Below are 24,679 nucleotides of genomic sequence, written 5' to 3' on the forward strand. Positions count from 1 at the left end.
TTGGGGGTGGCCGAGCCACCCCCAAATGGCCAAGGGGGTGGCTCGGCCACCCCCAAATGGCCAAGGGAGCCACCCCCAATTGTTTTTCTTTTCTTTTCTTTTCTTTTTTTGTTTTTTTTTTAAAAAAAAACATTTTTTTTAATTAAAAAAAATTAAATTGGTGCCACGTGTCAACATCTGATTGGTCCACGTGTCAGTCCTAACGGTCAACTAACGGTCAACTAACGGATTGACTAACTTGGTCTTTTATCAAAACCCAGGGAGGTCCTGTGATAAAAATGAAACCCCAGGGGGGTAAAAATAAAGTTACCAAACCCTAGGGGGGTATTTGGTATTTAACCCTTTTTTTTATCCAAATTTGATGCCTCAATTTAATAAGACCCCAATTAATAAGCTCACTATAAATTTTAAAAATAATTCAAAAAATAAATTAAAAAAGGATAAAGCATTAAAGCCTTACACATCATTACGCCAATTTCCTAAAGCTCATGACGCTACAGTACACGCCTACAACATTCATTCATCCTCTTGCCCTCTTTATTGAAATTTTTTGTCTTTGATGAGAAAATATAAACGTTAGAAATAAAATATTACCATTTATTTTCTATTTATTATTTAGCCATCTAGGGAAAGTCAAGAGCCAAAAATATAAACTGCTGTCAACCATGGGCATTTTAAATATCAATCTCTATATTTTTCACTTTACCTCTCATCTTTGCTTGCTCTTTTCTGAGTTTTTCTTCTCTGCCTATCTCATCATTTTCTCTTCCTCTCTGACTCCGAGTGACTAAGTCTCTTGTCCTATCTCTAATAACTGCTTCATAATTCCTTTGCCAAATCATGTTTTATTGTTCTATTTTTGTCATTTATTTTATTATAGTCATAATTTTTTTTTGATAAATCGTGTTTGTTTAATTTGTTAGTATTTTTAATTAAACATGTCTACTAGAAAATATGCATCTGGATATGAAAAACTTAAAACAAAAAAAAAAAGAAAAAAAAAGAAAAGACAAATTGATTGAATCTCAAAAATGAGCTCTAAATAAATTTGTTATTAGCAATAAACAAAATATTGAGGATAATTTAGGTGAAAAACTCATAAATGAACAAGAAAGAAGATAATAAAAATGTTATTGATGTATCTAAATCTATTGTTATATATATATATATATATATATATATATATGTATATATTACTTTAAAAAAGAAAAAATTGAATTAAAAAAAAAAATTTGTTACTTAAAAAAAAAAAAAAAAAATTTAGGCCAAATTTCAAAGTTTTGCCTAAAGCCCCAAAATATGTTGAGCCGGCCCTATCCAGAGCCAACGAATCGGTGGGCCCCTAATAAGAAAAACTGGAAGAAAAAAACAAAAACTTTAATGGATGGATGGGTAAGTTACGTCTCTCAGCCATGCAGACAAACTACTGCAAAGTCAGCATATCAATAAAGTAAATTAAATAATTACTGTAAAATAAAATACAAATCACGTTTTTTTATCAGTAAAATAAAAATAAATCACGTTTTATGTGAGAGTTAACAGCTGGAAAATGAGATTCCGAAATGATAAGGATGAAAATAAAAAAGAGTAAAAAAATCACATATTAAATTATGGCTTATAAATTGGAGGCATTTGCATGGGGATGAGGCACAGCATTAAGAATATTCAATCATCAAGCAAAGAACAGAAATATCATGAGTAACATAGCATCGAGATGGAGAGCTCTGAGCGGCGAGGAAGATTGGGAAGGTTTGCTAGATCCTCTCGATCTTGATCTCCGCCGGTTGATCATTCACTACGGCGAAAGGGTTCAAGCTATTTCTGACGCCTTCATCAGAGACGACAAGTCTATCAATTATGGACTTTCCCGCTATGCAAAGAGGCACTTGTTCTCCAAGGTGGGCTTAGAAAAGAACAACCCATATAACTATCAAGTGACAAAATATTTCTATGCTACAAAAAATATCATAAGCAGCAGCAGCAGCGACGACGGGTTCATCAAGAGGTCCAGAGCTGTTGATCCAACGGGTGGGGATTCAAATTGGATTGGGTACATTGCTGTGACCACAGACACAGGAACCACCGTGTTAGGGAGGAGGGACATTTTGATTTGTTGGAGGGGAACCGAGGGGCCATTGGAGGGGATAATTGATTTTGATGCTGTTTTGACGTCAGCTTCTGAAATACTTGGAAAGGAGCATGATCCAAAGGTGCACTTAGGTTGGTACTCCATGTACACTATGGCTCACGAGGATTCCCCCTTCAATTCCACTAGTTGTAGAGAGCAGGTGAGATTTAATATATATATATATATATATATATATATATATATATATATATATAACACTTTCAATTTGATATAGTTCACCTTCGTCAATTTTTACCATTAAACCCTAACATATACTACTAAAAAGACCAAATTACCCTTCAATTTTCATTTTTTATTTTTTTTTTCATTTTGAAATTAAGAGTAAATTTGAAATTTTATAAAAGTTTAAGGGGTATAAAGATTATTTCATCACTTTTAACGTTCAAAAACTAGTTTGAAAGTTCAAGATGAAATTGAGAAGTTTTAAAATTTAGGGGTATTTTTCGTGGATTAAATTTCTTGGAATATACTTAATTAACACTTTTTTTTTTTGATAAAAATAAATTATGGTATAGAATAAAACTATGTTATTATTATTATGTTAATGTACTATACGTAAAACCATTTTTCCTTGATTGATTATATTAGTTGAACCATCTTTCAGGTTCTAAGCGAGGTAAAGAGACTTGTAGACCATTACAAGGACGAGGAAGTGAGCATTACTGTGGTCGGCTACAGCTTGGGCGCTGCAATGGCAACTCTAAATGCCGTCGACATTGTCCATAATGGAATTAACCTCAAGCCCTCGAGTAATATTTCTGAGCCCATCAACGCCTGTCTCGTCACAGCCTTTGGGTTTGGTGTGCCCCGAGTTGGGGACAAAGGATTTCTCCAAGTATTCTCCGATCTTGAAAATCTTCATGTGTTACGTATCAATAATAGGCCAGGCGATATCGTCCCAAACCACCCGTCGGAGTGGTTGTCATACGTAGATGTGGGAGAGGAGTTGATAATTAATACTAGAAAATCGCCCTACTTAAAAGTTCTTCCTGTTGAAAGTAATGAAGCCAAGTCCAAAGCGCATAATTTGGAAGTTTATCTGCATGGAGTTGCAGGAACACATGGGGAAGATGGGGATTTTAAATTGGAAGTAAATCGTGAAATTGCACTTGTAAACAAGGTGTCGGATGCTCTAGATGATAAGCTTCTTGTGCTTGATATTTGGTGGATTACAAAGAACAAGTCTATGGTTCAGAACGACGACGGCTCTTGGGTGTTGATGGATCGTGAGAGTGATGACAATCTTATATAAATTGTGTGAGGTAGCCTTTACATGCAAACGTACTAAATAAAGCCACCGGTTTGGCAGGCTATGTCACTGTGTTTTATTTTTAATGTACTAAATAAACAGAGATAAGAGTGATGATAATCTTCATGGTACTGGTTGCTGCCTTTACCATTTAGGGTTTCTCACCGAGCTCCTTTACCCTTTGCCACGGCTTTGTGTTGCTCTTAGAAAGGCTTGGATCCTTTTTGGTTTCAATGCCTAATGTTTGTTTTTTTTTTTTTTTTTCCTTGTATTACTTTTTTCGTTTGGGTTTGATGTTGAGAAGCCCACCTCATTTCAATTATTCGATTCCTTGTAACACGTTTTTCATTATTGAATTAAGAAAAAAAAAGGTGTTTGTTAACTCCTTAAAAGTATTCTATGTACCATACTTTAGAATGACTATACTTTCCAATATTTTAAACAGCATTCTACAATAAAATATGGCACTTTTTCGTCATGACAATAATGAGGATAAGGTTGAGAATGAGAATGAGGACGTGTAAGAGCTCTTTCAGTGATAATTGTCATTGCACATTAATTAGGTTCTATTTGGTCAAAATATGCCAAACATATTTGAACATATACTATGAGCCTGTTTTGTATTGCATTTAAGAAAGAGTGTTTTTAAGTTAAAAAGAGTTTTTGGGCAAAATCTTAATTTTTAAGCTTTAGTCAAAAGTGCGTTTTGACTAGGGGTGCAAAGGCGGTTACGGTTAGCGGTTAGTGGCAATAACCGCTAACCGTAACCGCCCTAGCGGTTAGTGAAATAGATAATCGCCCGCTAACCGCTTTTTTAAAATTGGGCTTTTTTTTGGGGCTTTTTGGGCTTTTTTTTACCCTCATTTTTTTTTCTTGTATTTTTAATATCTTCTTGGGCCCAATTGCTATAAATATTTGAATTGTCATTGGATCATATGATTAAATGTTGATCTTATAAACTTACAAACAAACAAAAATACTTCAATTGTAGTTATAAGTAACACATTGTTTAATCCAATGTCAATTACTTAATTTGATATTATATGAATCACATTGTCATTGTCATTGTACATGAATAATTGATTAAGTATTGGAATTGTAATTGGATCATATAGTTAAATATTTATCTTATACATTTATATTATTCAATATGCATATAATATAACTATAAGCAATTATATATATATATATATATATATATATATATATATATATATATATATATAAAATTCAAAATTGTTCAAAATTGTTAATTTTCTTTTTTTTGTTTCTTTCAAAAAATGGTTAAATTTCTTTTTCTAAAAAATGTTCAAAAAATACATTAATACTTCAATTGTGATTATAAGTAACACATTGTTGAATCTAATGTCAATTACTTAATTTGATATTATATAATCATATAGTCTCATTAAATTATATCATATGATTCATATGATTAATTATTTAAATTCTTATCATATTTACTTATAATCTTTTTTCTTTGAATTGAACTTAATATCTAATGGTAAATGGCAATGTTCAAACTCCTAAATCCTAAATTCCTAAAGTATCTAATAATGCTTTAATTAAATTGTAGACTTGTAGTTATAAGTAACATATTGTTTAATTCAATTGAATCAATTGTGATTATCATTGTACATGAATCATATGATTAACTTGTAGACTTATGACTTATGAGTTATGTCATATTATATATGTATTATTTATTATTATATAATCATATGATTTAATGATCAAGTCATCATGTGATATAATCATATCAATTATAATGATAATATATAAATTACTAAAATTATAATGATAATACATTAATACTTAAATTATGTTTATAAGTAACACATTGGTCATTGTTTAATCCAATGTCAATTACTTAATTTGATATTATACGAATCATATCATCATTGTACATTAATAATATGATTCACTTGAAGTCTTGAATAAAGTATTTGAATTGTCATTGAATCATATGATTAACTATTGATATTATACATTTATATTATTCATATACATATGTAGACTTATATAGACTTATAGGTTTATAACATACATTGGAAATAAGTCTCTAGATATTTAATTGTTGTATTAGTATGAATTAGTATACTTATGAGTTATGTCATATTATATATGTATAATTTGTTATTATATAATCAAATGATTTAATAATCAATCTCATGTGATATAATCATATAAATTATAGTGATAATATATTAATACTCAAATTGTGATTTAATTATTTTTTAAAAAAAATTGTGATTTAATGATCAAGTGATTATATGATATAATCATATAAATTATAGTGATAATATATTAATACTCAAATTGTGATTTAATTATTTTTTAAAAAAATTGTGATTTAATGATCAAGTGATTATGTTATATGTATAAATATTTTTATAATTATAATTATAAAAATATATTATATAAAAAGGCGGTTAGCGGTTAGCGGTTACGGTTAGTAGACCCAATAACCGCTAACCGCTAACCGCTAGGCGGTTATGGCGGTTAGGCGGTTAGCGGTTAATGCGGTTAGACGGTTAGGCGGTTAGGCGGTTGGCGGTTATAGCGGTTAGCGGTTAGCGGGCGGTTAAAAACCGCCCGCCTTTGCACCCCTAGTTTTGACCATTTTTAGGCTTTTTGGACCATTAAAAACATTTTTAATTTTTTAACCAAACTAATACTTTTTTCTTCAAACTGACTTTTTTAGTGTTAAAAGCACTTTTAAATCACTCAAACTCAATCTCAAACAGCCCTAAATATTTTGTTCAACAAAGTCATCATCGCAGTACATCTTTTTTTGTTTATTATAGTTCTTCGTCATACGATTAATTAGGAAAGAAAACATATTGATCTTCTTTACACATTTTGTCTGTAATATTTTTTTGTAATTACTAATAAAAGCTGTAAGTTTGTTTTGGTCAATAAATTATTTATCAATGATCTTGTCACATGTCCTTTTCAATACGTTTATAACTTGTTATACTATGGTACATAACTATATATCTACATGATATGCTATAAATATCATATGGAAACACCTGGATATGAGCACCTCAATTAACCTGAATATCATAATTTTACAAAATTTGGCGATATAGCTAAATATTAAGCAACCATTTTTGTTTTTTTTGTTTTTTTCTTCTTTCTAATTAGGTGGTGTTTGTGCCAAAGCTTTTCATTTAATTGAGGTTATTGTTGATTTTTTTATGTATTTGATTAGATGTGCTTTCCCTAGCTAGCTAGCTTTTAGTATCTGAATTTTCATTAGTGGGTTATGTAAGAAATTTTCGAATAAAGTGTACGTGGCCCATATGTCACATGTTATGTTTTCCTTACCATTTTTTTTTGTCTACTTCTCTCCCCGCATAAAACAATACTAGTATAGAAAAAAAACCATGGGCAGCAGGGGAGGAGGGAAACCCTCCCCCCCTTCTTCTTTTCTCTTCCCCTTTCTTCTTTTATCGTTTGCTTAGATCCACCGTCCAGACTCTCTACAAGCCTGTCACGTTCTGAGCACTGCTATCCCACTGGATTTGATGGGGTTTCTAGATATATTTTCTTCAGAATCAGATCTGGCTTTCTCCATCAGTTTCGTCTATCCACACTACCGCTCACCGTGTTCGCCGGCCACCCCTTCTTCCAGTTGCCATCCTTCATGCATCATTTTGCCGGACATTGGGAGTTGGGTGTTTTTTACTATTTTTTTTTCTTTATTCTGTATTTTCGTTTTTGCTTCTGAATAAGGCAAGTTTGCTATTGCTCTGGCTACAGCAGATCTTAGATTTGTTGTTTTCTTAGGTTTTGCTTAAGAATAACGTAATGGTTTTCGGTAGGTATTTTATTTTCTTCTGGAGTTCTGGTTCTTTTTTTGGGAGCAAACTATTGATTGATGACAGAGGATATCAAGTTTATGGAAGAATTACCATTGATGAAAGAGACAGCAACCAAACACGTGATTCGTCGGTTTATGCTGCAGATCTATATATATACTAATTGTGATGATGTCATTTCTAAGGTGTTGTTTTATATATAACTCTAGAGGCTATTGGGTATGTCATATATAGTGTTGGGGTTGTAAAGTTTTCAACTTGTATCTTTGGCATTGTATGATGGAGCATTTTGCTTCATATTGATTTTAGGGAAAAATATAAAAAAGCCCTTCAAACTATCAGCCGTATTCGATTTAGCCCCCTAATGTTCCAAAAATGATAAAGTAGCCCCCCAAACTACTAAACTATTGCATTTTGGCCACTCCGTTAGTCAAAACCATCAATTTGGACAGAAATTGCAAAACGACGTCGTTTTGTTACGGGTAAGTTACTACAATGCCCTTTTATGAATTTTTTTTTTTGAGAAAAATATAAAAAAAGCCCCCCAAACTACTAGCCGTTTTCATTTTAGCCCCATAATGTTCAGAAAATGATAAAGTAACCCCAAAACTACAAAACAGTTGCAATTTAGCCACTCCGTTAGTCATTACCGTCAAATATGATGAAAAATTTAAAACTACGTTGTTTTGGCAAGGGTAAGTTACCAAAATGCCATTTTTAAAAGAAAAAAATCATATTAAAATAAGCAAGCAAAACGGCGCCGTTTTGCTTGAAATTAGGGTTTCTTTACACTTACCAAAACGGTGCCGCTTTGGTAAGTGTTAGGAATTAAAAGAAAAAACCCTAGACCCCACGCAGGTGACCCACGAAATAACCCCCAACCCTAGTTTATCTCTCTCCCCAAAACCGCTGGCCACCACGTCATTCTATCTCCGGCAGCCTGTAAATCTTACCCATAACTCAATCTTTTTATTGTATTTCATGGTATAGCTATCGGATCGGTGTTGTTTATCTACGAACGTGATTTTTTTGTTTGATTTCTACAATGGGTAAGAATTTTTCGGTGGCGCTTCGTAGTCACTAGATGGTGTGGCCGGCGGTGATGGATGGTGGTGGCAGGGGCAGCCGTTTTTGAGAGTGAGAGAGAGAGAGGGGCATTGCGTTTTTTTCACTTGAGGGAGAAGGTTGCCGGAGATAGAACGACGTAGTGGCCGGCGGTTTGGGGGAGAGAGATAAACTGGGGTTGGAGGTTTTTTCTGCGTGGGGTCTAAGGTCTTTTCTTTTAATTCCTAACACTTACCAAAATGGCGCCGTTTTAGTAAGTGTAAGGAAACCCTAATTTCAAGCAAAACGGCGCCGTTTTGCGTGCTTGTTTTAATATGATTTTTTTTTTCTAAAATGGCATTTTAGTAATTTACCCTTATCAAAACGACGTAGTTTTGAATTTTCCATCATATTTGACAGTAATGACTAACGGAGTGGCTAAATTGCAACTGTTTGGTAGTTGGGGAACATTAGGGGGTTAAAATGAAAACGGCTGGTAGTTTGAGGGGTTTTTTTTTATATTTTTTCCAAAATTTTTTTTTCTTCATAAAATGGCATTGTAGTAACTTACCTGTAACAAAACGACGTCGTTTTGGAGTTTCCGTCCAAACTGATGGTTTTGACTAACGGAGTGGCCAAAATATAATAGTTTGGTAGTTTGGGAGCTACTTTATCACTTTTAGAACATTAGGGGGCTAAATTGAAAACGGCTAGTAGTTTGGGGGGCTTTTTTTTTTTATATTTTTCCCTTGATTTTATATCAATGAAGATAACTCGTTTGTTAAAAAAAAGTTAAAAATGTCACATGTTATTTAGTGTGATATAAATTAAATCACAATTACAAATGCTCGGTAATTTATTCCAAATAAAGAATAATTTCTTTAATCAAATAAATTATAATTAATTTTATTATGATTCTTATTCCTTAATGGGAGGAATAAAAAAAGTAACAATTTTGATTTAGGCTTGTGTATACTATCAATAAGGCAATCAAGTTAGGCATAGGTAAGAAGATTCTCTTTCTACTAATTTTTTATTTTTTATTTATTATTATTATTATTATTATTATTATTATTATTATTTTTTAAGTTTATGCTGATGCAAGGTTCTTTGACTCACTTTTTTAAAGTTTTCCATAGAAATTGCCGGCACTTACGGGCATAAGCGCTAGTAATTTATATAAAAAAATCCTAATACTAAAAGAAAAAATTGTCATCTTTTGCTTAGAGACTTCATTTTCCCGACATATAAACCCCCAAAATTAATAAATTAAATAATTAAAATACTTAATTTGGAGTGTTACTCGTAGTGTTTTCACACTAATTAATTGGTAATTGTTAGAGACATCTCTTCCAATGAGAACTCCTATTATCAGATTCTATAGTAATTAACTAAAATCACTACACAATACTAATCTACTATAATATACTTTATTAGAAAGCAGAAAGATATGATCTGATACAACTAAAATATCTTTTTCATCAACACAAATTCAGATCGAGCTTCCAAATGCAACATTAACAACTACCATCTATTTAAACAAACCTAACTATATGCTGAGTTATGGGTGTTAATAGGTGGGCTAAATCTAGCAATTAATGCATTTTGATCACTGTTATCATACTAGTTGACGATTTTCTATGCTAAAAGATAGCTACAAAGGGAGGTCTAAGCATTTGGTGAAAGGATAAATTGATTGAAAATACATAGACAACAAGTTCAAAAGAGTAAATAAAAGAATATGAAAACAATGACACAAAAACCAAGCCATATTAATTTCACGAGCAATTGATATACGATCAGGTGATGACACACTTAATTGGTACTTAGTACGAAGCATTAAAATTTGAAGCGATCAGATCATAATTGTTAATTTTTGGACGCGCATGATCATACGATCATATGATTTGATCTAGATTATACGATGTTTTTAAGGTAGATCTAACAGTTGGATTTACTTGACCGTTAGTAAAGTCAACTGTAAGATCAAATTAAAATTGATATAGCAGTTAAAATTAAATAATTCTTACTAACAATTATGATATAATGATTATAATTAAATAATTGTTAATTATAACTTTAATCTAACAGTCAATATTAAATGTTTTTTAATATTTAATGATCATATTTTAACGATTGTTCAATTAACAATTTTTTTTTACTGTTAATTGAGAAATTACGTACATGTATATATGTTGGCTAACAAGCATTAAAACTGCTAAAATGACACTATCAATAAGTTCACTGCAAGCCAGTTTAACACATAAAACTTATCTCTTCTTTTGTCTCTCAAAACCATTTGTAGTTTTAAAATTCAAATCTCTCTCTCTTGCTATAATATAAACTCTAAAAATATTCTCGTTTTGTTTTGTTTTGTGCAAAATGAAATCAAATTACAAAGATTTTTTTGAGTTTCATTGTATCGTATAAGAATGTTTGTACGTTGTAACCCAATGTATACCAATTCATCAAAGTTGATAAAAATAAATAACTTCTTAAGAAAAACGATTCGGTAGCGCTCAGTAGGAGCATTAAATTTCCTGTTTTATCTCTATGATCCTTCATATAAGAGGCCCCCTTAGTCTCTTTATGAGAGAGACCTTCATGATCAATACAAAATGTAATGCATAAGAAACCAGCTGGACATTGTTGGAGGACTCAGAAGAGGCATTATACCTATCCCTAGAGGACAATAGGGCCGTAGACTTGACCATATAGGGGATTAATCGCATTACCATGTACGTACCCTCTGTGTTCATGAATTATGGGGGTCCCTAATCCGATTTGAAGTAGTGCAGTAATTAGGCTAAAATCTTATCCCAATTGCTGGGGTTGGTGGTGTAATTAATCATCATGCCTCAATTTTCGTAGAAGTGGGGATTAGTCTCAATTAATATCACAATTATTGAGTTCTTAAACTTCTTTTTATCATAATTATAAGGTACTGTTATGACGTATATATTTATCAATTAATCAACTTATTGAGTAGGTCTATGCGGTTGCCAAATTGAGGCAGCCAAGCGTCGTCCAATGCGTTACTGCCTCTAAAATATATATATATATATATATTAAAAAAAAAAAAAGGAAAAGAAAATTTTATTTTTTCTATTAACTAAATTTCCATGAGCTAATATTTGAGTTTTAATGCCTTTTGGATTCAAAATTAAAACCTAGAGGTGGAAGGTTAATCCTTTAGGGATGGTATCACCCTAAAAGAATTCGGTCATCCTAAATTTAGTGCTAATGCCTCAAATTCGGTCATCCATATATAATCCCCCTTGTAACCTCTTTCCTCTTCAATTAAAAAAAAAAAAATAACAGACGCTTGATTGACTCAATTTGGCAGCCGAAAATCTCTACTCCAACTTATTTATATGTTAGAAAAATTTCTTTGATCATCAACATGACATGAAACCAATTGGGTTTGACTAAACATTAGTATCTATTATTATTTTTTGTATTATTTCTCAATTATTTGGGTCTGGTCCAAAATTTAAGTCACCTCCAAAAAAAAAAACAAATAAATAAATAAAGAAAAAAGAAAAAGAAAGTCACCTCTGGAGAATTATCAATTATGGGGTCCAAGCCTGGGCCTGAGCAGGACATATTAACAATAACAACTTAGCCGCCCAAAAATAACAAAAAAAAAAAAAAAAAAATGTCAAAGGCAAAGCCATGCATGCGAAATTTACCGGACATGACCAGCCGCAAGAGGCCGGCCAATCTCTGTATAATCTTTTTAACTTGATAGTTAGATTAGATCGAAAGAGACATATTGTTTTTGACCCAGTGAAAAAGTAAAAATAATTTATTTAGTTCTTGAAAATAGATGAAATTTTTTTTAACTTAATTTTTAAAATTATAACAGTCTTCAAATAATTTAAAAGTCATATAATTATTATAGGTCTTTCCGTTAGTTGGATATTTAAGTGAAAGTGTTATTACCAAAACAATTTCAGCTAACTTAGCATATTTATTAACATTCCCAATTATCTACTCGGTATAATTATGCCAATGAAATTTTTATTAATTTTATCAAAATTTAGCGTTAAGTCAAATGGTTGATGAGTGAAATTTCGCAAAATGATTGAAATTTCTCCAACCTAATTTGAACGCCAGTTCTGAGGAATTTTTGGTATATTATAATACTATAACAAATCATATCATCAATTTCTCTTAGTAAGATGGTTTGAATTGTGAAATTTTAATTATTAATTAAGTACTCTTATAATTTTCTAAATTAAGTTGAAAACTTCATATATTTATAAAGGACAAGGCAGTCACTCCAACATAAAATAGGCAATAAAAAAGAGAAAGAAATAAAGAGGAAAATGTTAGCCACATTTGGCACGTAATACACATTCTAGTAATTTGCATATATATATATATATATATATATATGGGTGACGAGAGGGTGTGGATACATGTCATTAAGTTTGATGTACGTGTTAAATTACCAGTTGTCCAAAAAGCTTAAGTTGATAAGAAGAGGTAAATTTAATCAGTTAATAATTACTTTAACACTCACCCTCACGTAGGGGCTCAAACTCCCTTTTAATAGGTGATGCCCAATACGTGAAATATATTTAATTTAAATGAGGTTGATTTGATGTTGAAATTAAAGTTGAAACTTCATGTTGTGATTGTGGCTTGCCTGGAACATGAGGTGGAGGATGACTTGTCTTATTAGTCTCGCTTACATGATGGCTTTATTATAGGGAAAATTAAATTTAGTCCTTTAAGTATTTATGCAGTTTCAATTTCAACAATTTAGGTCAATAGGTTTTCTTTTGATTTTAAATAAGTTTATTTGCCAACTTACTGTCGAGTAATTCAATTAATTAATATCACGTGACTCTAATTTGACACATTATGTGATAATTGTACGTGTTATGTGACAAAGTTGGTCAATCGGCTTTTTTATTTTTATTTTTAATATTTAATTTTTTTATGTAGAGTACATTTATAATTTAAAGTAATTATGTCTTGTGGCACATACTCTTGGAACATGATGTCTAAACAAGAGCCACGTCGTATTAATTGATTGGTTTAACGTGTCATGCAGTTAATTAATTGGACAATAAGTTAAAAGATTGACCTATTTTAAATCATATAAAATCTAAGGATTTAATTGTCAAATCAAAAAATTAGAGCTAAATTGAAATCCCATGAAAAACCTAGTGACTAAATGACTTTTTCTTTTATTAATACACAAAAATGAGAAATGTTAGGGGTACTAAATCTTTTACTAAGAGATAGGTACCAAGATTCTTTCAAAAAAAAAGAAAAAAAAAAAGAGAAGAAGATTGGTACGTACGTACCAAGATGATGTGAAGTTTAATTGGAAATGATCAAAATAATTAATACAGAGAAATGCTACAAGTACAAATAAATAAGTTCCACATCATCTTCGTATCCATTTAGTAGGATACACGTACCATTGGGTTTAATTTTTCAACGAACATGGACACAACTTTTAGGGTTGTAACATATAATTCTCTTGATATATTGGTTGGCCGGGGTTATGTGTGCATATATATAGATAGAATTTAATTGAGGTTAGAATAAAAGAAAAAGGGCTAGTTTGCTAACGCTTTTTAGGACAATTTTTTAATTTAATTTTATTCTTTTAGTAAAAAGGAAAAAGTACTAAGAAACAACATACAAAATATTCATGTAAATACTTAAAATTATTTTCACTGTTATAATTATATTACATTTCAATAAAAAACAAAAAACACCCTCTAAAAGTCGAGCCCAAATCTTTAGTCTTAATGACTCTTAGCAAGTAATTTTTTTTTTTTTAAATTTTTTATTCATGAGAGAGTTCTTTTCTTTTTTCTTTTTTTGTTTTGTTTTGTTTTTTATTTTGTTTTTCTAAGCATGGGGTGAGCACTTAAACCCAGAGAGAAGTATATATGTGCTTTAACGTTACTTTACGGGTAAGGGTCGGCAAAGTATCGAATCCATACACAGAAGTTGCAATACCTGCCTTCTTCCACCTCCGATCGCATCTTCAAATTTCCCAAATATCTTCCCTTTTCATCATAACTTGTAAGCTAAGTCTGCCAGCCTGCCTCCCTCCCTCTATTTTCAGCTCGTTTAGACGAACCTACAAGAAATCAAAGCTTCAAGCCAATAATTACCCTCCGGATGAGTGGTTGCACCGTCCCCATCAAGTTTTGAGTAACCATATATCCATACATAATATAACATAGCCCTCAATTGGGTATAGTAAAAAGATCCGTTGAAATTTCAAAAAAATATAATTCATGGTCACCAAAAGAATAAAAAAGGGAATTAGGCCTTCTAAGCCAAGAATATGTACGTGTGTGCCCATTGGCCTACCCGACTTATTAAAACAGCGCCACGTCTAGGAATTTCACTTGGCATGCTAATCTTGAAGGGATGCTAGCACGTTGCGTCAAGCATTAAAAGATTAAACAAAGATTAAATTAATTAATTCCCATTTTTTTATCATGCCGAATTTACTAAACATATTTGATAAGCCCTTCTGCAGGTTGGAGTAAAAGGTTGTATGTGTTGACAATTAGCAATTACTTATATATAATGTATGGTGGTTTAATGCCAGAAGGTGCAATGAGTATATATATCACAAATTTAAAGAATTAATAAGTCATGTACAATATAATGATCCAAATATTATTTTATCTCCTAATAAAAAAAAAAAAAAAAAACCCCTGGTCATAGTACTCTTTCATAATGAGTTGAGTTGTTTGGCCAAGTTATTGAATAATGCAGTAATTTTAGATAATATATTATTATATCTCTTAATTAAATAATATATAGTAATTTGTCCAATCTCAAGTACGTACACAAATTTCAGTGTTGTATATGGTTGCTGGATGTATACAACTTTTATACTCAAAATCTAGCCATTAGATTTTGGTTATAAATTCAAAGGAAGAAAAGGTAAGAGAAGAAAGAAAAGTTTGACTGCTATCTAATTAATTAGATTTCTCTCAAGCAGTTGTATATATATATGGGAGTCATCTGTACAAAGTGTTTGGACACACAGGAAGAAAATATGGATAGCATAGCCAAAAACTGGGAAAATCTGAGCGGCCGGGATAATTGGGAGGATTTGTTGGAGCCTCTCGACATTGATCTCCGGCGGTACATAATCCACTATGGAGAAATGACTCAGGCAACATATGATGCGTTTGATTCAGAGAAGGTGTCGAGGTTTGCAGGAAGCAGCCGGTATGGGAAGAAGGATTTCTTCTCTAAGGTGAATTTAGAGAAGGGGAATCCTTTCAAATACAAGGTGACAAAGTTCTTTTATGCAACATCAAACATTAAAGTCCCCGAGGCTTTTATAATAAAGTCTTTGTCGAGGGAGGCGTGGAGCAAGGAGTCTAATTGGATGGGGTATGTTGCAGTCTCCACAGATGAAGAGAAGGCTGTGCTAGGGAGGAGGGATATTGTGGTTGCTTGGAGAGGAACAGTTGAGACGCTGGAATGGATTAATGATTTGGAATTTGATTTGGTTTCTGCCTCCAATATTCTTGGAGATGAGGATGATCCTAAGGTGCACCAGGGTTGGTACTCCATCTACACTTCTGATGACCCGCGTTCTCCCTTCAACAAAACTTGTGCCAGGAAGCAGGTAAATTAAATGTCTTATGTTTAACTACAATCTCTCTTTCTTGTAAGCCGGTCTTCAAATGTGAATTTCATATATCTATAGTTTGTAGTAGCATCTGGTATTAAAGTCAAGCGTCAGGTCACATGTTTAAATTGCGAAAAGAACGAACTATAAAATAGAGTGGACTGCTGTAAACGTATCATATAATCCGAAGGATTGTTGATAAAATGTGAAAGGGTAACATGAACTTTGAATAGAAATCTGAAAACCAAGAGACAAAGAACTCAAGATTTAAGAGTTACAAGAATTCAGGAGACAAGAATTACAAATGATAAATTTAATTTTATTGTTGTTAATGTAGAAGTAGAATAGACTTGTAATGTTTATTGTTATCCAGGTTCTCAGTGAGATAACGAGACTATTGGAAGAATACAAGGACGAAGAAATCAGCATTACTGTAATTGGGCACAGCTTGGGTGCAGCAATTGCAACACTAAATGCGGTTGACATAGTCGCCAATGGATTCAACAAGCCAAAAGACGAGCAGAGAAGAGCGTGTCCCGTAACAGCAATAGTATTCGCCAGCCCCCGCGTGGGAGACTCGGGCTTCAAGAGGGTGTTCGCTAGATACAAAGATCTCCAAGCTCTACGCATCCGCAACGGTCCAGATTTCGTTCCCAACTATCCCCTGATAGGCTACTCGGACGTGGGAAAAGAGCTGGAAATAGACACTCGCGAATCCCACTACTTGAAGAGCCCTGGAAATCTGACGACGTGGCATAACTTGGAGTGCTACCTGCATGGAGTTGCAGGGGCAGCAGGGAGGAGAGGCGGAGGGTTCAAGCTGAGGGTTCATCGGGATGTTGCGCTTGCGAACAAGACGGCGGATGCTTTGAAGGAGGAGTATCTTGTTCCGGCGTCGTGGCGTTGTGTGCAGAACAAGGGGATGGTGCAGCTGGCGGATGGGTCTTGGAAGTTGATGGATCATGAAGAAGATGATGCGTCTGATATTCCTTGATGATGAGTGTTTGGAAATGGTTGTGAAAGTTGTTTCAATTTGGTTTTGTTTGATGTTGAAGGGGAGCAAAAAGAATAAAAAGAAACAGACATTTGCGCGTGTTGTGTGACTCAAGGTGCATGCGTCAGGCTTTAGCTTAATTAATTGGAAATGTAAGGTACCATAAACTATAAAGTAGTAGGTAGGATGGGAGAATCTTGTGGGTGTTAAAAAATATATGGAAATTTGGGCTATTTGTGTGTAATAATAAATGAGAATCGCTCTTTGTTTCGATGTCATATTGTTAAATTATCATTTATTTTAAAAGTTTGAATCGATAAAGAATAATTAATTTAATTATCTAATTTATAATCTGACACTTTTTTTCACACATTAGAACCAGAGTTGAAAAGATGCTTACGGTTAGCGATTATTGGCTAAAACCGCCTAGGCGATTAACAGCTACGCGGTTAACTGGCGGTTAGCGGTTAGTAACTCTAATAACCGCTAACTGCTTTTTTAAAGAAAAAATTTAAAAATTAATTAAAAAAAAAAACCAAAATGATGTAGTTTCTATGGTTATACAATCATATCATACTACATAACAACATTATTTCTAAATATTTATACACTTTTATATATATTTAAAATTTTAAACACAAAAACAACATTGTTTCATGTTTTATATATATATATATATAAATAGGTAGTTAGAAGTTAACAGTTAGTGTAACCTCCCGCCTTTTATCCCTAATTGGGATTCAAATTTCTTAATTAGTAAGGCTTAATTAATACGCAAAATACTTAATTGAAATGAGAGGTGATTAATTGATGGAGACAAGATTCAAACTCAACACATTTTGTTATGAAACTTTATTAAATAATAACTTATTCTAAAAGCATAAACCAAAATCTGATTTCACATCTCTTGAAAGGTCAAATTTGGTAACCATTACTTTTCATTTCTCCTTAAAAAAAAAATTAACCTATTTATTCACATTAATAAACAACTTTTTCTTTCACTTTTTTCACACAAAGTTCATATCACCTTTTTATTTTATAACCCACCAATCAATTCCTTATTTTTTACCCATATTGTTCACAAGAAGTCAATAGTCATGAGTGAGGAATAGCCATGGATGGTGCAAGAGGCTACGTTGTGGGCTCCAAGACAGATGAAGGAACCTTCTTCCTACCCAATAAGATGGCTACTGCAATCTACCTACAAGTACTCCCATGGAATTTCTGTTTGTCAGAGCCACATAATTAGCAAGGTGTTACATTAGTGACCTGTCACCACGTCTAATTTTGCTTATTAGCACAATTAATATATTTAAGAATATGATGAAAGTCATATGGTCGACAAAGACATATGGGATGGATTGAACATAGACATATATATTACCTACGGATGAGTACTCTACTATATATCCAGTCCCTATCCTAAATGATTGGTCAGCTCGTGTAGTTTTGCTTATTAGAAAATTCATGTATATAAAATCTGACACTAATCAACAAAGGCATATGATTAGGTGACTTGAACAAGCAAAATTATATTACTACGTACGTACGAATGAGGATCGATTTCGTGAGATGTCTCTCCACTTTCCATCACTATATCTGCTTAGAATATACGAAAGGTATATAATATATTTTTTTTGTATATTCTTTACTTGTGGGTAAATTGTAATTAAATATCAAAATTGTAATCAAATCAATGAGATTTGATTATTATAATTATATTTATAGAGTACCCTATAAATGGGGACATTTTTATTGTAGACAAATCAAGTAGTTAATGAGTACAATGTAGTCCTTAGGGCTATTCAGAGTGGTGGAAGTAGGTGTCTAACACTGACCCCCCGTAAATTCTTTGTGCTATTTTATGTATTGAAAAACGCTTAACGACTCTAAAAACTTGTTTATCACAATTTATGCGGAATTAATACTATGAAGCAATAAACAATTCAATCACCAAAATATATAAAGCAATAAAGAGACATACACATATATTTTGGTTACGAAAAGAAAACCTTTTAGAAACCGATCTAGAAGTAAAAACCTCTCCAGGGCAGCTAAACCTAAGAAATCATTATCAAAAGATTATCCAAAGATTACAGACACTAAGAACACTTACAACCCTTTACAAGACCTTGACTCTGTAAGATTGACAAGCCTACAACTTGTCTCCTTACTCACAATATTTTTTAACGTGATTTTTCTTTACCGGACCCTTCTGATAGACTTTTCAATCGTAGATTTATCAAAGGAATAACTCAAACTCTAAGATAATGCTCACCACATATGATCTCTCTTAGCACAGCACCTGACGAACTCTCTGGGAGTGAAAATTCCTGCCTCTCTTTTATATAATGATGTATATATATATATATATATATATATATATATCAGTACATCAAACCCTAGACTTGAGTCCACTAAAAACACGTTTTTGGGCATAATAGGTACGGGGTGTCGGAACCAGGTTAGTGCATGTCTGGACAGGGCCTTACGAGCTAAAAACATGCTTGCTGGAATTGGTGTTCAGACAGCCTAGCATCATGTCCGGACACCCCCTACAGAGGACATTCCGTTGGTCCTTGATCAATAGCTTTGATCGATGAATGTTTAAGGTCTGATTGAGTTGAAACTTTGCAGAGACGTTCATGACATATGAATCCCTATCATGAATGGTGGAGATTGAATTTTGAGCATTTTATATCAGTGTTTGAGCCTATGGAAAGTAGCCTCTGCATTTTGGAACCGAATTAAGCCAACAAAAATACTAACATGTATCTTGCTTCCGCTTTTTTCCGCCTAGTGATTAACATATCCCAACATGTCATGACATGATCGTCTGGCATAACTCATGTACATATATGGAAATATGATAGTAGCCCTATCATCAACAATATATACATATAGTAAAAGTTGTACTCATCCCTTTTATGACTTATCTCTACTCTTAGTTCCTTCACATGAGTATGTTTGCTTGTCTCCTGAGGCATTTGGTACAACCCCACTACTCCATAACCCCGGGTGTTGTACATAGCCAATCCACTACAAAAAAAAGGGGGTTTTCTGACGTGTGCTACAGTGTAATTTTTTTGCCACCTCAGCAATTTTCTGTCGTGTTATATATAAAACGTCAGAAAAATTTTTCCTGACGTGTGAATAGTAACACGTCAGAATTTTCTGACGTGTCTGTTCAGACACGTCAGAAAATTGTGACGTTTTAAATGTTGGAGCGTCAGAAAAATATTACAAATTTGAAAAATTTAAAAATGATATAATTTCTGACGTTGCAAAATTTGCCACGTCAGAAAATTTCTGACGTGGCAGACCGCCACGTCAGAATTTTCTGACGTGGCAGACTGCCACGTCAGAATTTTCTGACGTGGCAGACCGCCACGTCAGAATTTTCTGACGTGGTGGTCTGCCACGTCAGAAATTTTCTGACGTGGCAAACCACCACGTCAGAATGCTATATATATGTATATATATATATATATAATCAGATATGTATATTTATAAATATAAACTAATATATATATATATATATATATTTTTATATTTATTTCCTGACGTGCCAGGTGTTGCACGTCAGAAAATTTCTGACGTGCGACACCTGGCACGTCAGGAAATTACCTCGATTGGCCCCCTTTAGGCGGGATTTTGAACTTCTTTCCCTCTTTTTATTTCCCCCCTCAACTTTTTCCCACTTATTATTTTTTACCTCTTCATTTTTTTTTCCCAGCACATTCTCTCTCCTGTCTCAATCTCCCTGCGCGCAGCACATTTTTTTTTCCCAGCTGCTTCTCGATCTGCAGTCTGCACGGCACCTCTGGAGGATGAAGAGAAACAAAACGTGAAGGGGAAAAATTGAGAAGCATGCAGCAGATCGAAGAAAAAGAAAAGGAGAAGAGAAGAAGAAGAAAAAAAAAGAAAAAAAAAAAAGGAGATCAAATCTTGTGTTTCAAGCTCTGATCCCATCTTTCACCGGAAACGGAAAATGCCAAATCTTCAACAAGCTTCCTCTCTTCCTTCACCGACAGCCTCCAACATGGCGACAAGCTGTATTATGGCTTTGCCACGTGCAAAGGCCTCTGCGTCTTTAACTACGATAATCGCCCGGAAGAGGAAGGAGAGATCAAGAAGGAATTGGAGAAGTTAAAAATCGAAGAAGAAGAAGAAGAGGAGAAGATCGATTTTGAAGAGAGAGAGAGAAAAATGAGAGCTGGAGAAAATTTTCTCCAGCTCTCACCATGGTGTGGTGCAGATCTGCACGCACGCGTGCGTGCAGAGGAATTCAAAAGAAAAAAAAATAATAATTTAATTAATTAATAATTAAAAATTCCAGAAAAAAATTAAAAAAAAAAAGTATTTAATTTTTATTTAATTTTTTAATTTTCTGACATGTGTCAGAACTACCACGTCAGAAAATTTTCTGACGTGGCAGAAATGACACGTCAGAAAATTTTCTGACGTGTCATTTTTTACACGTCAGAAAAATTCTGACGTGGCAAAAATGCAACGTCAGAAAAATTTCCTGACGTGTGAGTGGGTAATACGTCAGAATTTTCTGACGTGTTGCCTACTCACACGTCAGGAAATTTTTTTTCCTGACACCTACGTTTCTGACACTCGACACGCGTCAGAAACGACCCGTCAGAAAAATTTTCTGACGTGTCCGACACTAGAACACGTCAGGAAACTCATGTCAGGAAAAAATGGTTTTTTTGTAGTGATCACCCCCTAGTTGTTCGATCGGGTTGATATCGCACGTGGCATACAACTAGTGATGCCACAATGGTGTCGACCCTACTTGTGGGCGATTGTGCTAGTCACAATAGTCATTGGATTCAGGGTAAATCACACTCATCTCACAACAAGGCCATTAGGTCAAGTCTGTATAAAGTTAATACGCACATACCCTTCCAAATTCTTCACCCGTACGTTTTTCTCCATGTTGGCATGCCATACAATTATTATTAACTTTGGTTACGAGAACATAATTCGTTCCTGGCTAAAACACAATGAATAACAAAATGTTTAAAGAGATGTTATGTGCGTTTAAAAATACACAATTTTTTGCAATGAAATTGATCGTGTTCAATACTTAAATGTTTAGGCCTTCTCATGACAATATCATAATTTGTAGAATTTATTTATATCTCTTTTTTTATTCAATTATATATCTTACGAAGAAAATTGTTAATAGCTAGATCTTTTTTGCCTTACTCTTCTATTTAGAGGATTGTCTATGCAACATATCCTATCCTTATTAGGATTATCGGCCTCCCAAGGAATATTACATCCAAATATCCAATAGAACTTGCAATTCTATACAGCTAAGGTGTAAGAATCTCAATGGGCTTAGTCCTCATTCACCAATTAGAGCACACTTTTGTAAACCCATTTTAATAAACCAGAGCCCACAATTAATGAAAGCCCAACTGCAAATGAGCATGTTTGCAAGGTGTCTTTACTTTCCAGCCTCTCTTGATCCATAAACTCTTCGTCCTTTATTTATTTATTTTTTCAATCTGGATCTTATCATAGCTAAAATAAAATGGATATAAATTACTTTAAACTGGGTTGAAAGTATTTTTTTTAATCTAGTCTCTAAAAGTGTCATGTGTCCCTTGTGCGTGTGAGAAACACGTGTTTTATTTTTTTTTCCTAATAAAAACATGATACTTTTAGAACATGGTTGAAGAAAATCTATGTCCAAATAAAATTACACACACTATTTTGTCGTGCCTGTTGGTTCTGGAAGATGATATTGGCTCCGTTTGTTAATGTGTTATGAGTGTTTTGATTTTTGAGTTGTTTGTTAATATTTTTATTTGGGGAAAAAGAAAAGTTTAAAGGAAAAAGCTTTAAAAATCAAAGCCACTAACTTCAGATTTTATGGAGCTTGGGGAGCACTCGGAAAGTATTAACTTTGAAAATTTTCTATAAATCGATCCTCCTATCTGTTCCTACATGTTTTGGAACTAATTGAAGTGGAGGTGGTAAATTTTCATAGATAACTAGAGGCAAATTTTTATTATTTTCTTACTCAAAAATAAAGATACCGACATAAGCATTGGAAAGTCTTCGGCCCAACCGGAGACCAACCTCTGACCTAGCTTTTATTTGCTAGGAACCTCATTTCCGTATAGGAGTCCCTTCAGAGCTTAGCCATGAAGACAATTGATGAGATAGCAAATTCTTGGGCCTGAAAACTCACCAACAAATTTGATTATCAAAGAATAGTAATGATCATGACCTCGAACCAACAAATAGGTACTGATGTTCACATTTGAGCACAAACTTCTTCAATAAAGTGGTATTGGAGTGGGTTCGATCGATCGACACCAAATGGGCATTGTTTCAACTGCAGGGAGAGAAATTTTGTAGAAGAGGATGTGGCAGCCACGAAATCCAATACAAGATGTTTAATGAGTAGGGACACCAACAGCAGAAAAGTGGAGGGTTAAAGGAGGAGCTGATCACACACAAAATGATTGTTTGGTGATGCGAGGCACCGACATGTACAACGGCGCGTGGCAAGCATGGTGACAATGGGCACCCGGCCCGCACACTAATTGTATGCCCAATGGCCAAAAGCATCGGCCACCGATGCGAAACCGAGTGGCAAGCTGGATGCTTACAATTAATACAATTATCATGTGGCCTAGATGATGAGAACCACATGAACTCTTTAAAGCCGGATTGATCTATAATCAGATTCAGCTCCATCAAGATTTCAATGGAACCCAAGGTAATTTATACTAATTAAGTAAGAAGATTCTCATTGCGTGAGTCAAACCCATATACTAATGTTTACCCAACCACATAAAATTGTCTTGAGGCCATTGAATCACGATCCATGATAGTTGCATTACCCTTCTTTGAAGAGTAGAAGTGTGTACCGCAGACTTTGGAACAAAAGATATTAAGGAAAAAAAAAAAGAAAAAAAAGAAGAAGATTGGTTGACCTTGTGGGCCTCATCTAGCAGTACCTTAAAAATGCAATAATTGTCATATATATATATATATATATATATATATATATATATATATTTGGGTAAGAAAAATATAAGAAACAAAGAAACAAGAGCAAAACATAAAGCTAAAAGGGGTTGGATCTTTTTCGCTACAAATAGGAAAAGAGGGAAGATGAGGTAGGTGAGTGGGAATGCAGTCAAAAAAAACTCTTGCCGCGGCTCAATAAGCCACATGGTAAGCGCAGAAATTTATATTTCTGTTAACTTTCATTGTCTTTCAGGAAGAGGAGGAAGGAATGGAGGAAATAGAGTCCGAGATGACGTTCGCAATTTTCCAATCTAAGACCATGGAAGGACCCGAGATGATATATGCAATAATTGTCATATATTTTTAACATAGTAATGTTACATGCTATGCTATGCTTTATTTTACTTTTATTTTATTGGGTTGAGGTGACCTTGTTCATTTTTTATGTGTTTTAACAAAGGTTAAAGTGACGCAGATTTGAGATATATGTGTAATATTTAGCACCACTCATGTTTAACAATAATCTTAATATTAAAGGAAAACATTCAACTTATGACGATGAGGGGGGTCCCTCATGTGATCCACTCTTACATGGGACCCGCAGTACCCTTGTGACCACCTCCTCTCATGCTGGGGTAGGTCGTGGGGGTGGAGAGTCTCCTGTGACCACCTCCTCTCATGTTCAGGGTGCTTCATGGGACTCTCGTGATCCACCCTTCGTGGGGTGGCAAGGGGTTAGGTCCCCTGCTACCCACCACCTCTTTCTATGCTAGGGTGGTTC

General features: G+C 33.6%; 2 protein-coding genes across 2 annotated transcripts; both read left to right on the forward strand.

Moving 5' to 3' along the window:
• Positions 1 to 1,664: 1,664 nt before the first annotated feature.
• On the forward strand, positions 1,665 to 3,606 carry LOC132172596 (phospholipase A1-II 4-like). Its single transcript, XM_059584118.2, has 2 exons — positions 1,665 to 2,288; positions 2,754 to 3,606. Exons 1-2 carry the CDS (start codon positions 1,695 to 1,697, stop codon positions 3,399 to 3,401), a joined length of 1,242 nt encoding a protein of 413 aa, XP_059440101.2. The 5' UTR covers positions 1,665 to 1,694; the 3' UTR covers positions 3,402 to 3,606.
• An 11,666-nt stretch (positions 3,607 to 15,272) lies between these two features.
• Positions 15,273 to 17,071, forward strand: LOC132172291 (phospholipase A1-IIgamma-like). The gene is made up of 2 exons (XM_059583764.2): positions 15,273 to 15,899; positions 16,276 to 17,071. Exons 1-2 carry the CDS (start codon positions 15,273 to 15,275, stop codon positions 16,894 to 16,896), a joined length of 1,248 nt encoding a protein of 415 aa, XP_059439747.2. The 3' UTR covers positions 16,897 to 17,071.
• The last annotated feature ends 7,608 nt before the right edge of the window (positions 17,072 to 24,679 follow it).

Source organism: Corylus avellana, chromosome 1 (assembly GCF_965113065.1).
Source record: "Corylus avellana chromosome 1, dhCorAvel1.hap1.2, whole genome shotgun sequence".
NCBI classification, from domain to species: Eukaryota; Viridiplantae; Streptophyta; class Magnoliopsida; order Fagales; family Betulaceae; genus Corylus; species Corylus avellana.

What these genes read in the sequence shown, in the direction of transcription:
- LOC132172596 (XM_059584118.2), top strand. Translation starts at nt 1,695, where the DNA reads ATGAGTAACATAGCATCGAGATGGAGAGCTCTGAGCGGCGAGGAAGAT. An exon ending in CCACTAGTTGTAGAGAGCAG is followed by an intron (nt 2,289 to 2,753) that starts GTGAGATTTAAT and finishes ACCATCTTTCAG; the next exon opens with GTTCTAAGCGAGGTAAAGAG.
- LOC132172291 (XM_059583764.2), top strand. Translation starts at nt 15,273, where the DNA reads ATGGGAGTCATCTGTACAAAGTGTTTGGACACACAGGAAGAAAATATG. An exon ending in AAACTTGTGCCAGGAAGCAG is followed by an intron (nt 15,900 to 16,275) that starts GTAAATTAAATG and finishes ATTGTTATCCAG; the next exon opens with GTTCTCAGTGAGATAACGAG.